The 16,790-nt window shown below is 33.5% G+C and overlaps 2 protein-coding genes across 2 annotated transcripts; both read right to left on the bottom strand.

The window, feature by feature from the left end:
* Positions 1-465: 465 nt before the first annotated feature.
* On the bottom strand, positions 466-8,840 carry LOC110733415 (glycosyltransferase family 64 protein C4-like). Its single transcript, XM_021913460.1, has 5 exons — positions 8,074-8,840; positions 4,106-4,502; positions 2,997-3,160; positions 2,805-2,875; positions 466-1,074 (listed from the first exon to the last, which is right to left on the bottom strand). The coding sequence occupies exons 1-5, from the start codon at positions 8,268-8,270 to the stop codon at positions 914-916; spliced, it is 990 nt and encodes a 329-aa protein (XP_021769152.1). The 5' UTR covers positions 8,271-8,840; the 3' UTR covers positions 466-913.
* A 2,840-nt stretch (positions 8,841-11,680) lies between these two features.
* On the bottom strand, positions 11,681-13,384 carry LOC110733693 (probable nucleoredoxin 1). Its single transcript, XM_021913779.1, has one exon. It carries the CDS (start codon positions 13,382-13,384, stop codon positions 11,681-11,683), a length of 1,704 nt encoding a protein of 567 aa, XP_021769471.1.
* Between the last annotated feature and the right edge of the window lie 3,406 nt (positions 13,385-16,790).

Here is a 16,790-nt window from a genome sequence, read left to right as displayed (position 1 = left end):
GTCTGTAACAAATGGACTTTTAAGACAGTTCTATCTTAACTTGGGCAAGTGGCAATAAGCTCTTCAGCTAAGATTTGGCAAGGTTACATGATCTACCTACCCCAGATTTTTCGTTGGTCATGCACATACTAAGAATATCTATATAATTATCTCCTAGATTTTAAGGCATATGCATAAAAGGATTCATAAAACAACATTTATTGCTAATACGACGACGATGCACTTTTGTTTGTCCTTACTGATAACAGGGGCCACTTTAATATCCGACCCTTAAGATAATTCGCTAGCCATCTTATCTAAACTAAATTGCTAGCCTGTGTTACGTAATAAAATTGTTCAATTTACAAGGACCCCTTCTTTTAGCATACATAAGGATAAGGAAATGGCTAAGACAGCAGATTCAAGGACAAATCTAGTAAAGTATGAAAAAGAAAGCTCAACTATGAGTATCACACAGACCTAATCTAAAGAAAAATTACATTTCAAGTATCCTTGATCAAGATATTAATATTGCAAATATGTCCCCACACATAGCACATCAGCATATTAGTCGACGCGAGAGATTTTCCAGACAGAAGAGTCTCAATCTTCTATTGATTGAGAGTTTAATTTCATACAAGTTCTTGGAATATATTCAAAAGAGGATATTGCCCTCTTAGTTGCCAATATTGGCATCTACAACCTTACCTGAATACCCGCCACAAGGGCAGTCATCTAAAATGCTCGGGGATGGAATTATACAGGTAGGGAAAAAGGTTGATTGATCTGTACTTAATTTTACGAATCCCAAACCTTTTTTTTGAGGGATCAAGTATCCAGATATCATACATTGTAAGAAGAACAAACCTAAGAAAAATAGTAATTGACAGAACTGTGCAGAACAAAATGAATAGGTATTAAATGAAGCTACACATCACCAAAACCAGGTATTTCGGCTATCAACAACTTTCATGGAAGTTGAAACCAAAGGCATTTTCCCAAACTCAGCAACGAACCTGTTGATGCATTCAGTTCTTTTTTCGGTGTGACCTCCCAAGCTACTAATTCCAGTAGAGCCAATCTCAAAAATCTTGCCTGGAATAGCATAAGCAACAAAGAACATAAGTAAACTGGATTCAAAAGCACATGAAGCTAATATAACCAGACGCAGAACATTTTCAGTGGACCAGGCAGAAGCCACTACTGAATAATTAGTTAAAACAGCTACAGTACAAAGGTAACTAGAAGACACTCTCATTTGACAAGCGTTACTGGAGCAATATGAGTGTTATCATCCATGCTACCGATATGCAAGTTCAGAAGTTTTAAACCAGCTATTGGCACATTTATTAAGGTAAGAGAAGTTAGAAGGTCCTATCCACGATTAATTATCCACTCACCCCTAAGTCCCTAACTATCCCTCCCTAAGAAGTAAGAGCCTGAGGGCCTGACTACCAATCTGGCAAACACCAAGCTAACCCCTTCAAGCTAGGACCAGCCCACCATCAGCTTTTTCAACAACTCAAGAGAATATACCAATCCCTCATCTCTCATTATACTAATCTGGAGAATCTTCCCCTTCTCTTCAGTTTCTCATGCACTTTCCTTTTTTTTCTGCGCCTATTATTCCCTTCCCCTTATCAGCAAAGATTTCCCTTTTCCTATTTACAAAAGTTGTTAAAGTAGATTTTAGAGTTGAAGAAAAAAAAGAGTAAGGTGTAGATCTAAGATATGTTACCAGAGCAAATAAGGGTGGGTAGTTCTGTTTTTTCACTTCCTCATTTCCTGTTAGGACGAACAATGGAGCAGGAAGGATCACGAATATGTTTCGTAAAGGTGTGGTGTTCTCATAGTTGACAAAGGGGTGGGTGTGGCCAGATGGTTTATAGTTGGGGAGGGTGGTGAGGTTGGTGATGGTCTGATTGGGAGTGAAGGGGATTGGACTTGTGATCTAGCAAAGATTGAAGGAGGTGGAGTTAATTGATAACTATATTTTATTATGTTGATTGTTAGGTTAAGGATAAATACATTTGGGCTCTAGAGCTTTCCCAAAATAAAGTGTAGCAATTTTGCAAAAATTTAAAGGTTAAGTATAACCTTGAGTTAGCCTTGACCTGTATAGTGTATAGGATACATAGGGAACAAATTACAAGGTCAGTTCACACTGACTTTCTGACCAAACAATCACCGAATTAAAATAACTTCATTCTTGATGCTACCTTTCATCATTATGAATTTGAAAATATGTTGGAATGCAAGAACATTTTATAGGTATAACTAATATGAAAATATGATAGCAGCCAGCAAAAAACTTAGCCTTATAAAATGGGATATTGAACAACAATAACACAAATTGCTATTACACAATAGCCTTATAACAGCAACCTTTGTTTTATGCACACAGACAGTTGACATATATTACTTCGTAAACTAAGTAATTGATGCAGTAATATAATACAGCAAGAGAGTAAAGATGGTAGCATATATATATGTATATATAAAAGAAAAAAAGAAAAGAAAAGAAATGAAGAATATAAATTTAAAAAATCAAGAAGGGGGATTAAGTTACCAAATTCAGGTAGCAATCATCTGTAAGATGGTCTCAACATAGAACGTTAATTAAGATGAAAGTGGGTAGTGGTGGTCCAACTTTGCCCATATGATTATACGAAAAGAGAAGAGTGAAAAGCAAATAGACTATGGCAAATCTATCTTTGGGTGTGAAATGTTCCCCAAAAGCGAAGTATTGCAATTAATGTGGAATTCCATAAAGGCAATTATAGCAACACATAAAGTACCAAGGAAGTATAAGATAAATTAATCACCTTTCACCCAAATAGGAGGAGCACCAGTTGCATTTGCAACAAGAAATGACATTGCAATATCTTCACAATTCCTGCATAATTATTCTGAGCAAGTCATGACAAGGTCAACAACTGACAAATAAACCAGGCAGTACCACAGGCATAATAAATCTTGGCCCAGGCCAACTACTGTCATAAAGCTCCAATGTATACCTGTTATGAGCTACATATTCTCTTAGAGATGCTGGAAACTCATTTGTGTACATTGCCAGATACTTTTTGTGGAAAAAAGCTGCCTTGGATAGAACCATACTATAAGTGCCCGTCCACCAAACAGACCACCAACCTCCATATTCAAAGTAATCCCTATTGCTTCTCTGCAGACGAATTTTAAGTAAGCAGATGCAAAGTAATAGAGTTATGAAGATAGCCATATAATCATACACAACTAACACAAGTAACAGAGCTATACGTTAAAACAAGAAAAGGAGCTCGACTTAACAGTTAATAGAATTCTTAAGAGCCTTAGTAACTTTGTAATTCGTCATGTTTGTGGAAAAACCGATTGCTACATAGACAACTTATGAAAAAAGGGAGTTGAAAAAGTCAACTATGTGGTTGAGAACTAGAAGAGACTAAAGCCAGCAGATTAAATTAACATAATCAAGATGGGATCTCATTATATTTTAACCAAGTTGTACAGCCCCAAGATAAAGACTATACATGTATTGGTGCCCTTACATATAAGTATATAACTTAGCAAGTGGAACAAGACTCTTTCATAAATATTTCTATTTTCATGGTGGAGTAACGGAACAAAGAACAAAGGTAGGAACAGATAAAGATAGAAACTTGAAAATATTATTAAGTTTCAATTTACATAGACTCTGGTGCAAACATGGTTATGTTTACAGGTGCCCATTACTCTGTCAATTGTGGATTGTTCAACAAAAGTATGTTGAACAAAGAATTCCTATGGCTATAAGGTCCACAATGATTAATCTGGATCTCTTGTTTCTTTCCCCAATAAGTTAGGAAGGGGAAGGGGAATGGCCAATAAGGCTAAGATCACAGACTAGAAAATCCAAGCAGCACATATACTTTAGATAAATTAGTTTCAAAATAGAAGAAAACACTCAAGATCACATACACAAAAATAACACTTTTCATCCAGAAAAGTCAGATGAGGTAAGCTCAAAACTTTTACTTCAGACCTTGCAGACACAGAAGGTAACAAAGCACATCAGGCATTGCACAGACATAAGACAGCTAAGTTCTATATTATGGGGGGAAAGAAGGAGAAAGATAAGAGAGATGCATACAGAGTGATCCAGCCAATGCATACGTGGCACAAATCCAACCATTGTATCAGGAGCACTCTGCCATACACTATAGGCAAGTTCAACAGAAGAGCAAGGGAATATGACATCATCGTCAATTGAGAAGACCACATCTGTCTTCAGATTCTTGATTTCTTTAAATCTATTGTTCAAGCTGTCTTCGTTATTGACGTCGAATTTCAGTTCAACTTTTCGGCCATTTTTTGAGTATTTCTGCACGATACGCTTTAAATAACGATTGAGAGACTCTGATGGAGGATCGGGCTCACTCCATACAATGTGTATGGAGTCCAATCGTAGACACGCTGCATAATGGGAGATGGATTTCTTTAATAGATCATTTCTCTTCCAGGTATTAATTAAAAGTGTATAATCCTTCCTGCAATAACAGACACCAGTCAGATACAGGGGGCTACCTAGCAGCACCAAACTAAATGAATCAAAAGATTTACTCAACAATAACTTGGTACTAAATGCTACTATAGAAATATTATCATTCTATAAATAGCAATCTAGTGGCTTCATTTCTTCCTTAAATTGTCACAAAATGCAATGAAGTTGGCAATTCACTCCCTTTTCTTTATAAGTCCCCAAGTTTGACAAGGCACAAATGCTCGATAAAATATATCCTCAATTATCATTAAATATAAATTAAAAAAAGTTAATGTACGAAAACTATACATTGAGATGAACCTAACAAGATCCTCCATGACTATGTTTTTTCTTATGTATAAAATTTAAATCACCAACAATGGTCAAAGTTGAGTATGTGACTGTGCAAAATGGAGAGAGTATAAAGTTGAGTATGTGACTGCCTGACTGGGGCACTAAAAAAATGGAGTATAAAGTTAGACCCACAACATACTCTAAACCAGCAAAACCAGTACTTCCAAGTTCCAAATGTCTCAATTATAGAAGAATAACTTGCACTATTTATCACTCTCCAATTTCCAAATGACACCCCCAATCCATCAGCTCAAAATTTCAGTATCAGCTCCAGTATGACCATAGCATAGCTACCATGTTCATAATATTTATGAATTATGATGATCAACAGCTACCATGATGGTCAAATAAATGCCAAAATTAACCATACATTAAACTCCTTCACAATAACTGTTATAAAAGTAAATAATAATCATAATTTTAAATTTATTATCAAGCATAATCATAATTTGCTTTCATATATCCCAAACTGAGGGTGGATCCAAAGTGCTCTTATCTTGCCATGAGGATCCGTGCCTCACATATCTCCAAAAGGGAAAACTACTTACCTTTGCAATCCTAAGACTTTATGTGCAAAAAACCTGGCACAACAACCCATCTAGATTTTTTTTAATCTAGGAAAGAAACTAGTAAAAATGTAGGTTCAGCCATCAATTAGATTGATGTGTGATTCATAGAGCTTAAAGTAGGTAAGGGTCATTTCAAGAGAATTTCAGCATTTTGTAGAACAAACCGCCTTTGTGAAGCCATTATATGCACAAACATCCTCAAATTTTAATCATATCTTGACTTTTGCAGAACTTTTAATACACCCCGAAGGGATAGAACTCTGTAGAAGTCAACTTCCACAATAAATTCTGGATAAAAAGGCAAACACTGAATTGTGATTATAGGGTTGGATAACTTTGATCCTCTTATTTTCTACAGAAAATGCCCATTTGGAGATGTACTTAGCTAGGATTATATTATGCCCCTACCCTTAAATCCACACATATACATGCACGTAATAATTTGTTCTATCAACAAAACAAACGAAACCAGTATTGAGAGCATCAATTTTGGGCCTTTATATTAAGCTCATGAAAAAGTGCAGAATGCCAGAATCCCAAGATTCCCAACCACTTAGGTTCATGTGGATTGGAGGCAGAATTTGCATAGAAAGAGTGTTCCCACTTTCACCAAGGATTAGTGTTCACAAGTTTAATGCAAGAATTCATTGGTTCATGTAACAGTTCATGACAAGTATTGATATATTTAATGGTCCATAATTGAATAAAAAGATTATTATTTTTAAAAATAATCAAAAACTGTGTTTCAGCTACACATAGTATGTCCAGCAAATTACCAAGGCCATGTATAAACTACAGCTATTCTTCCAAGTAACAACACTGCTGCAGGCCTGCAGCTAATGTTCATGCCTTAATGGACAAAGCAAGAAGAAGTGTACACCTCAAGAGATTGCTCAAATTTTTGCTAGAATTTCTAGGCCCATCAAGTCAAGCTCAGAAACAGATGATAAGATTGAAGCCATTTTTGCAGACTTGCAGTTATGGTTTCATGACACTATGCTTCAAATATCTACATAATAATTTTAGAGTCAGTTTACTCTTAATGACGAGCATTCATACCCTTAATCCTCATATGTCAAATCCTCTTAACTTCCCCATTTTAATTTTTATTAAAAATACTATCACTTATCATAACTTCCAATATCAATAAAATAACTTCTTCTAATCATATTCGACAAAAATAATAATAACCGAATATCAATATACCCCGTGCTTTAGCACAGGTATGCTTTAGTAAAATGATAATGAATTGGGTTGGGTCTTTAAAGCATCAAATTACATGACTTCTCAGCTATTTAACTTATTTTATACTTCGTATTCAATTTGATATGTTCTAGAGGTTTGACCAATTTCAAGTCTTGGGGTTATTGCTCACGCAAGCAAATAAATAAAAATAATAATAATAATTGTTCTGCAAACATATTAAATGTTCGTCATTTTGCAAGTTTTGCTCAGATACTTATAATTCCGTTGTAAGCAGTGTTATTGAGAATAATTGGTAACAGTGGCTATGAAGATTTGGGTCATGCTGCTACTTTAAGACTTTGAAGGCATGCCTAGATTGCCTACAATAGGATAGGAAAACTTAAAGGAGAAAATATATTCTGATGTTTGTATTGCTAGGATTGAGATTATAATTGTAAGGGGGTAATTATAATCAACTTAATATTGGAGTAACAGTTACCCTACTCTCTCCCGGGGTGATTTTCCCCTTCAAACAATTACCCTCTCTCATCTTTGTATCAGTTCTCTTTCCACAAGTTTCTACCTCAATCAGTCTATCTTACTCCAGGAGTCCTTATAGCCTAACTCTTCCTCTACCCTCACCACACCACAGCAGCACCTTCAGGTCTCCTCTTTCCCTTTTCTATAACTAGCTTTGTTCATTAATCCTGAAATCCCCTGGAAATAATGCCAAACTTGAGAAAGGAAGTAAAATTTACCACATTATCTTGTCCCTTAATTGTTAGGGGGAATTCAGGCATGCCCTGAGTAGACATAAACACAGACCATGATATAAGATATGTCGTACCAGGTTAGCAAATTAGGTGAATTCTCAATAGATACCCTTATCCTCTATGAAGTATGAACATCTGCAGTTCCTTAAATTTTGAAATGATAACAAAACATTGACATTTAGGACCTTATAAAGTCTCAACTAGAAACAACTATAGGTTTTCTCCCCTTTCTTTTTCATCATTCAATCCTTTCTAAAGACACTAGCAAAGTATAGTTGCCTTTTACGGAATTATCTATCCACTTACGTAGCAATTGCACAAAATTCCAAATTGATCGGGGAAACTCTCAGCACGCAACATAATGGTTTCCTTTGAGGAAGATTGTGACCTGATTGCTAAGTATCTCATCAAAAGGCTTTCTACACCAAATGAGACACTCTTTTACTAAATTCCTCTAAAATTTGCACTAATGGCAAGTTGCTAAGTTTGAATTAGCACAGTAACTTATAAACTAAACTATAAAAATCCAATCATTATCATCTTCAACAAAATTCCAATTTAAGCAAAAATCAACACCAATCCAATAACATACTCCACAACACTACGAATCAGTAAGTATACAGAAAAACTATACAACAAAATCATACGAGTAATAAACAAACGCAATTGAAGTAAATAAAATGCAAAATCAACGAACCTGTGCAAATCAGATTGATCGACAAAACTGTGATACTGAGTCCATTGAATGAAAGTGGAAGCTCGAAAGAAGAGCAAGATCAAAGTGAAGAAGATGCAAAATCCAAGCAATAACTTAACCTTAACGGATCCAACAGATAGGAAAGCGAGTTGCCGGAATCGCTGAGCAGCTCGCCGACTCAAAGGCGAACCTCTCATCGCAACCACAACAACACTCCGTTGCAGAAACTCGGAATCTCACAGAGCATGGTGGTTGTCAATGGCGAGTCAACTGGTTCGTGAACTCGCCGGAGTATCTCATCGGGAAAGTTCGCCGGCGCCGGAGAAGATAAAGGAGAGAGAATTAGGGTTAGGTTTGTTTCAGTGGTAGTTGGGTAAGCAAAACGACGTCGTTATAGTTGACAATTCCGGGCCAGAAAATGTTAAATCGAATAAGCGAGAGGGGGAAGTGTTTGGTGTTTGCATTTGATTTGGACGGAAATTTTTGAAAGTGCGGCATATGATAGTGAGGGATTTTTTTTTTATTATTTAAATAAAATTTAATAACTTTTTATTTTGTGGTATTTTTTTTTTTTTTTATGAGGTCATGAGATAGAGAAACGTTGAAATTGGACACATGGAAGATTTTGATAGGATATGAATTTATTGATTCAACGGTTGGTGGCATAAAATAATTTGTATGAGTTGCACTAGCATTTAAGTGTGAAAAATGAACTTGTACAACCAATTTTTGGTATAGCTAATTTTTAATTTTTATACCCGTTCCATATAAGTTGGAAGCGATTATAAATAATCATTACTGTATCAATTTAAAATTTTGAAATTAATGTAAGTGGTTGAGGATTTGACAATTCTTATAATTTTGATCAGGTGGTTAATCTAATCCGTACTATTAATTAGTTATAATGTTATTAAATGGTCGTCACATTAGTTCATACATAGCGGCTAAAAGGTCTTTTTTAAAAAAGGAGGGGAGGGGGGAGGTTCACCTTACAATAGGAATTATTTTAAGTAGATTTGATATGTCCGTTTTACTAATATTGACGAAAAGCAATTAGGAAAAATTTAAGTTTGGTACCCAAAATTAAAAATATAGTTTCAATTTGTAGCTACTATAAGAAATTGACTAATCGAAAAAGTGCTAAGAACATTTAAGAAATGAGAAATGTGTAACATAAGTGAAATCCAAGAATACATGATAGTATAAGTAGAATTTAGTTGCTCATGTAAAGCAATTAAAGATAAATTAAGATAATGCACTAGTAATTAGGGTTGTACACTAGTCCAATATCAAATCAAATTAATACCAATTAGATTAGAAGATTGAAAACTTTATATATGTCAATACCGGACTAATTCAACCCGATTTTAGACTAATTAATTTAGACCCTTTTTATGACCACCATATTATATTATATATGGGTATTATTTTTGTTATTTATATACTCCATATATTTTTCTTCTTTCTAATAAATTGCTATAATTATATCATATATTCATAACAAATTATTTAAAAGCCAATAAATGCTTACATACTAGAACATTTTCTTTTGAACTACTCTAAACATTACCTATCAAGCTTTCATTTTCTCAAGGCAATATTAGTCTCTATCAAACTTTCAACTTGGTCATATAGTCTTTGTTTTATTGTTCTTTGGCTTCAAACTTTGTATTTAAAGAATAGTCATTAAATTTGGCATATTAAACATTTGAATATAATGGTTGTTGATTTTTTTTTTTTAATATTTAATGACGATTTCACGAGCTGAGGTACGTACAGTATATAGTACTTAAAAAAATACAAGTAGCAGATAAGTTCTAGTATTATAAACCATTGGCGGACTTGGCCTTGTGCCTGGTGGGTCAAATGACTCACCAGGGCCCAAATTTTTTTTTAAGTTTTTTTAAAAAAAAAAATACTAACTTTGAACCTTTTGTTAATGTAGTTGGGTTTTTGATGAAATGTGAACCTAATGCTTGTACAAATTTTAATCTTGTCAATTATTAGTTTGTTAATTATTAGAGAGCTAAGTTTGTCATGTTGTCAATTATTAGCTTGTTAATTATTAGTTTGTTAATTTTAGTCTTGTCAATTTTAAGCTTGTTAATTATTAGTTAGTATTGTAATCTTGTCAATTTTCTATTTGGATGATTTTTGTAAATAATTTTTTTTGGGAATTTTGGTAAAATTTTTTTTTTTTACATATTTGGTTATCGATTGTGACTCACCAGTCGGAAATTCCTGGGTCCGCCACTATTATAAACCTAACACATTTTTTACAGACTTGGATTCAACAATTCACAACCTAATGTAAGTATTCCTTTCGAAAGTCAAACCCACAAAGTCAAGAATAATACGCTACATTAATTTATCTTTGTGCCCAATTGCAAGACTGTGGAATCTACTCATCTAGTAGTGCATTTCTAAACAGTAAATTGGAAATGATGAAGAATCTCAATGGCTCAATTCATCATATGTCGGGCTAAAAACAAAAAATAAAACATCTCCTATTGGATTTTTTTTTTTTTTCTTTTAATATTCAACTTCTTCTAACTTGAATGAATTATACCTCTCTGAATTGGTTTAATAAATTTCTTTTTAAAAAAAAAAAAGAAAAACGGTGACAACAGTTAGATTTTGGGGGTACGGGTTCATATAAACTAACTTCGATCCAAACAATATGAGTATTTCATCTTACTGCTAGCGCTAGACGAGCCTTGATGTTACCTATTCATTAAAAAAAAAAATCAAAATCATGAGCTAACATTGATGTTATATAGACCTTGTTTGGTAAAGAGCTTATTGAGAGCTTTTAGCTTGTTGTGATATATTAGAGGTTTAACTATTTAAAAAAGCTAATTTGAGTTTTTGGTAAATAGCTTATATATTAAAAGCTTTTTCTGAACTTATTGAACAATTAGCTTTTTTGCTACGAAGTATTAAACGCACTAAAACAACTAACAATTAACAGCTATTTATCAAATAGTTTTACACAATCAGCTATCTACAACCAGTTAGTCAAACTAGCTAATATAACAAACTAGTCATCAAATCACCTAATAAAATCAGTTATATTAACTAATCAGCTACCAACTAATTACCAAACAGGGCTATAAATCGGTTCCTTTCTGCATAAAAAAAATCTCAACTTTCTGGATAGCCCAAATTAATATAATTAAGGACTTAAGGGGTTGATCGTAAAATTTCAATTGTACTATTAAAAGTAAATCTCTTCGTAAGCAACTAAGCATATACGGACAAAAAAGTAGCCAATGCTTTGAAGTTTTGCAATATCAGTGAAATTTTTTCCATACAGAACTTAAATTAAGAAAATCCCCTACATCTTGTTTAATCTTCCTTGGGAAAATTTTATTATTCAACAAAATGTAGTCTGTAATGTTTGTAGTAGTGTTTCTTTATACGTAGTAAATAGCTTTCTTGAAGAACAATATACAAGATCATATTAAAAAATATCTAGTAGTACTTGTACTTACATCATCAATTGAGCAAAGATAAAACAAGGGTTAAAAGCAGACATATGCTACACTTTGGCCTAAATGGCCGACGTACTCCAATTCGTTTACAAGCAGCAGCCTCAAATGTTGCTTCACAAAGGAAGAACACGCGCGCTATAACTATCCAAGAACCATCTGAATTCATTTTCAACATCTCGGTGTAGGTTATAAGGGAAGGGATAAGCATCAATACCGCGATCCATTAGAAGTTGATAAGCATGTATTGTGAGAATCCGACCATCTTTTCCAAACGCAATGAGGTCGTTAAACTTGTTACTACCCTTCAAACATATGTGCTCCCATATGACATCTGCGCGAGCAGGGTCATGGGGACATTCGAGCCATGGCATTGCAGTGAAACATTCAAGAGGAGAAATATTTGCATAAAAATCCATGTGAACAAACACTACTTCAAAATTAGCATCTTTCTTCTCCTTAATTTCATGGTACAAACCTTTAATCCAATTATATGATATATCCATGTGATCATCCATACAATTATCTGTCCATTCAAGGTAAAGCAGGACATTCCTACCGCGAAGCTCTGCCACACTCACACGCGTACCATCATTAGTACAAACATAGCTTTGCTCCTTAGACAACACTAACAATGACTCCAAGGTTAACTCCCTAAGCCTTGCAGTCTCTTTTTCAATCATGTTCGCGATTGTGAAAGGATATCCATCAATACCAAAATTTCTTATGACAGTTTCACCATAAGGATTCACATATTTACCACTAGTCGGGTCTAAAATAATCAAAGTATCCATGGAGTGAGTTTCGCTAAGTCGGCTCAACCAATGGCTTACACTATCCTTGAAGGGTAACACCCACCAAGATGTTATCCCCCTCTGTACTAAATCAGCATTTACATACTCTATAAACTTCTGTGGTTCCTCGTCGGGTTGGTATATCAATACTATTTCTAACTCGTAACCTTGCTTACAACGACATAGCTCAAACACCTCATGGAGTTCCCCCATGAAATCCCCATCTCGATACAAATACAATCCCACCAATTTTTTCTTAAGGTCTGATACACAAATTGTCCTGTTTTTACCATTGTTGCTGACTAAAATGTCAGAGGGTTTGCACCTCAAGATTTCTTCAAGGGGCAACAAAGGTCTATGTGCTTCTTCATAAAGGGTTTCGAACCTCTCATTCGTAAAGGGAAACGAATCAACACCATACAACTCAAGAAAATAAGAACTTTCTTGCAAAACCCTTTGATTAGGGTCTACAACAATGACACTAGGGTCATAATGTACATTAAGCCCTGTTAATCCAATAGACTTACAAACATAATCACGAGACTTCGAGTCATAAAAAGGGATTGCAATGCAATTAGGGAACGAAGAGAAGAAATTAATAAAAACAGTTTCATTGTCAACCCACTCACGTTTCATCTTAGCCACCAAGACCATCTGAATATCATCTCTTCCTGAGTCGAACCACTCGGAGAATGCAGCTTTTATAGCCCAACAATGATTGTCTACCGGGCTTTGAGATTCTATAGGAAGAAAAAAGCAAAAGATCATGACATATTTCCTCCTTAAGCTATCAACTTTGACTTTGTCACCATTTTTTCGAATTAGAAAATCCCTATAATCCGTCGACAACAAGGATATAACATCAACATGATCACCTTCTTTGAGAGAAGAATTGTAAGGCGTTAAGGTATCAGGATAAACCGGTTCCTCGTGAATCGGGTCCGAGGTTCGACATGATTTAGCTCGTTGGAGGTCTTTTTGGTATTGAAAAGGAGGAATTAGCTTACCCTCCATAGAGTTTGTCATTGGTGTAACCTCTAAACTCTTAAAACTTTTTTTTGTCAGGTGTTAGGATTGTTTCCATTTCTTTTCTTTAATTCCTATTTTAAGATTAGGACACCTAAATTAGTATCGAGATAAAATCACGAATCCTCTTAATCAATAAGGAGTATCATACTGTCAAATGGAGAAATGAGATGAGATAAAACAAATTAAATTTCTTACGAAGTTGAATGATTTCCAAAATTTGGGTAGTGTAGGATTATTAGTTGGCTTTGGGCCTAATTATTTGGGCTTATCGCATTGGATCACGTGTCTAACAGAAGTTTCTAGCTTTCTATTATTAGACCTTAACAACTCAACTCCTAAAAAGGAAAATTTGTACTCCTTAGACAACCAAAATAATTTTGTCCCATTATTGTCAATACTAAATTAAAATGCAAAAAATTTAAGATGAACAAATTGATATTGTATATTGGCTAACTTTAGACACCCAAAATGAAGGTTTTTTTTTTTTTTTTTTTTTTTTTTTTTTTAAAAATACTCGTATTATTTTTTACATTTATCTTTTATAAAGTGATACAAGTACGAACACAATTTTATTATTATTTTTTTAAGGTAAGAAGGACCCTATAGAGACGGCACCTATCATAGATTTAGCCAGCTCAGCTCCATAGGTCGTCACTTGAGAGTAGAGGGGGAAGGTAAGGGAATTCCCCTATTCCCAAACACTTTGTAGTTGGTGGGGCTCAAACTCGGACCGCAAAGTACGAACACAATGGTTATAGGCTTATAGCAAAGGAGGGAGGGGAACACAAAATTAAATTACGAAATAAATAATAGTTAAAACTCGTATAATACTAGAAATACATTGATATTGTATCTTCAATTCTCTAAATTCAAGACAACTTTGGCTACTAAAGGAAGATATATCGAATAAGTTTCAGGGCGATTGTATGATATGACAACGCAATATACCAGTCATATTGATGTTGTGCATGTTAGAGGATCTCAAAGTTACAAGTTTAAGTTTTGTACTAGTAAATTAAAATACTACATTACTCCCATTTAAAAGAGGGAAAAAAAAACACTCACTTGCAATATAAAGTTATAAACACACAGTCCTAATAATAATACGAGTAAGTGAACATGGAAATTGAATTTCCTTATATAACTTGTAAAACTAAAAATTAAATTTAAATTAACGATGGACATTGATTTATTTTACAAATTATATATATGAGTACAATTTAAATATCGATCTTGCTAACAAGCGTCCCGGGACGTTAGATAAACATAAATTATATCGGTTGAAATGGTATTAAGTTAGGAATTCATGACAAAATCACACGTCGTTTAATGTAATTAATGTTAATTATACTCTAATATTTGCACTTTAATTCTCTTATCTATCGCTCCGGGAGCGCTCATTAGCTTTTACCTTTAAATATTACTATCATCATTAATTAAATTACCGCTTATCAATTTAAAAAAAATTTATAATTCTCGTGGGTGATGTGATGTCCAACCCAAATGAGGTAGTGAAATGATAAAAGTGGGGCCATACATCAAAGCTTAAGCACTGCACCGGCCAAATAATAATTTGGCATGACCAACAAGCTCATTGGTCGGTTTTTCCAATTTTGAACATTCGAAAGATATTGTTTCGGCGCAAGATGTATGGGTATAACAGTGTAATGGGCATAAGAATTGCGTTGCTAAAATCATGAAAAATGAAACCTAATGCCGACGAATGCCATTTATTAGGATTTAGACATCTAGAATTTGTTCATCATCTCGGACTTTTATTCTTTTCCTCTCTTTCATGCAATCTCCGAGTATTAGATTACAATTTCTATTTTTCAACTATTGATATATGAGTACTAGATAACGGAAAATATATATACTCCTACTTATTTAATACGAAGTATTTTTTTTTTTGAAAGATAATACGGAGTATAGTTATGATAAAAGTTCATATATAAATTCTCTTTTCATAATTTATTTTAATCATTTCTTTTCACAAAAAAAAAATATAATTATATCATATATGGTACTAATGAAGACTTTTTTAAATTCTTTCAAAAAAAAAAAAAAAATGAAGACTTTTGCAAAATGGTTTCTACTCCTTATAACCAAACATAAGAATGGATTTTTCTTTCTAATTTATTCTAGTCTCATTATCGTTTTTTTTTTTTGTGTTTATCAGAGTCATAAGGATTGTGGGTGATAATCGATGAGAGAAGCTTTAACGACTTGAGTTATCCCTCACTCTTTTCATACATGTCGTGATTCATGTTCTTTTCATACATGTTAGCCAAACAATGATCACGGATTATTTATAATTTAGATAATAATATGTATCTTAACAAACTGATAATAATAATTGAATGAATTTTTTTACAACAAAATCAATTATGCCTTAATTTACATAGCTTTGTTGTCATACTTCAATTTCTCGATTTAAAAAATTTACTTTTAATAATATACTGTAAGACATTTTTTACACAACCCATCTTATCAATTAAAACTACGAAATTCAATAAACGAGCAACAATTAGAAATTTCTTTAATCGATCCCACTCGAACAATCTAACCATAGCTTAAGAGGCTAAGGATGTGCTTGACTACCTACACTACAAGCAAGGGAGCAAGCATGAAACAGAGTTGGGTAACTAGGTTCAAAGAAGAAATAAAATTTCAAATATTCCTCAAACTTATAGAAAACCTTGGAAAAATGGTTGCTTAAAAGAAGTGGCCTTAAATTAAGTGACGGTTTATGGTCATGATATGAATTATACGTGGACATGGGCCAACTCCAGCCAACATTAGTTAACATGAAAAGTATTGACAACTATATAACATAATCTATAGTCTTGAGTTGGTGCTGTTGTTGTCGTCGCCCACCACTTAGCATCATTAAGCTACTTAATCACATTTTTATATTTTAATTTTTATATAATTAATCCTATCTTCTTCATTAACTAATCGATAATGATTGTTAATTGTCCTAAATTAGCGTTTACGGAGAATGAATTAGTATTATGGTTTAAATAATACGAACTAGTATAGAATTAATAAAACATACTCTTACATCAATCGTAGAATTATGCTCTTAAGTACACTATTTTAATTACGCTCCCTTATCTAGATTAGCATCATCATTACTTTATTGCTTATAATTCTGGGTATTATAATTCTGATTATATAATTGTTCTCAGACGTTGTCTTCGAACCTTCTGGGCTGCCCTAAATGTTTTTTTTCCAAATTATGATATGGTGCTAGAAAATGGGGGTGTGTTAATCATCAATTTATCATTTCTTTGTATTTAAATTTTTAATTATTTTGGTGAATAGATGATTAATTAAAAAGAATGATGATGTAAATATGATTTGATCACAAGATATGAGTATTGAATTTTACTAGTACAAT

Source organism: Chenopodium quinoa, unplaced genomic scaffold, assembly GCF_001683475.1.
Source record: "Chenopodium quinoa cultivar QQ74 unplaced genomic scaffold, ASM168347v1, whole genome shotgun sequence".
Lineage (NCBI taxonomy): Eukaryota > Viridiplantae > Streptophyta > Magnoliopsida > Caryophyllales > Amaranthaceae > Chenopodium > Chenopodium quinoa.
The sequence above is the reverse complement of the archived record's forward strand: the minus strand, read 5'-3'. Positions and strand labels throughout refer to the sequence as shown.

Coding starts and splice junctions, on each gene's coding strand:
- LOC110733693 (XM_021913779.1), bottom strand. CDS start 13,384: ATGACAAACTCTATGGAGGGTAAGCTAATTCCTCCTTTTCAATACCAA.
- LOC110733415 (XM_021913460.1), bottom strand. CDS start 8,270: ATGAGAGGTTCGCCTTTGAGTCGGCGAGCTGCTCAGCGATTCCGGCAA. Junction 3,161..4,105: donor TGCATTGGCTGGATCACTCT/GTATGCATCTCT, acceptor ATTCGTCTGCAG/AGAAGCAATAGGGATTACTT. Junction 2,876..2,996: donor GAATATGTAGCTCATAACAG/GTATACATTGGA, acceptor ATAATTATGCAG/GAATTGTGAAGATATTGCAA.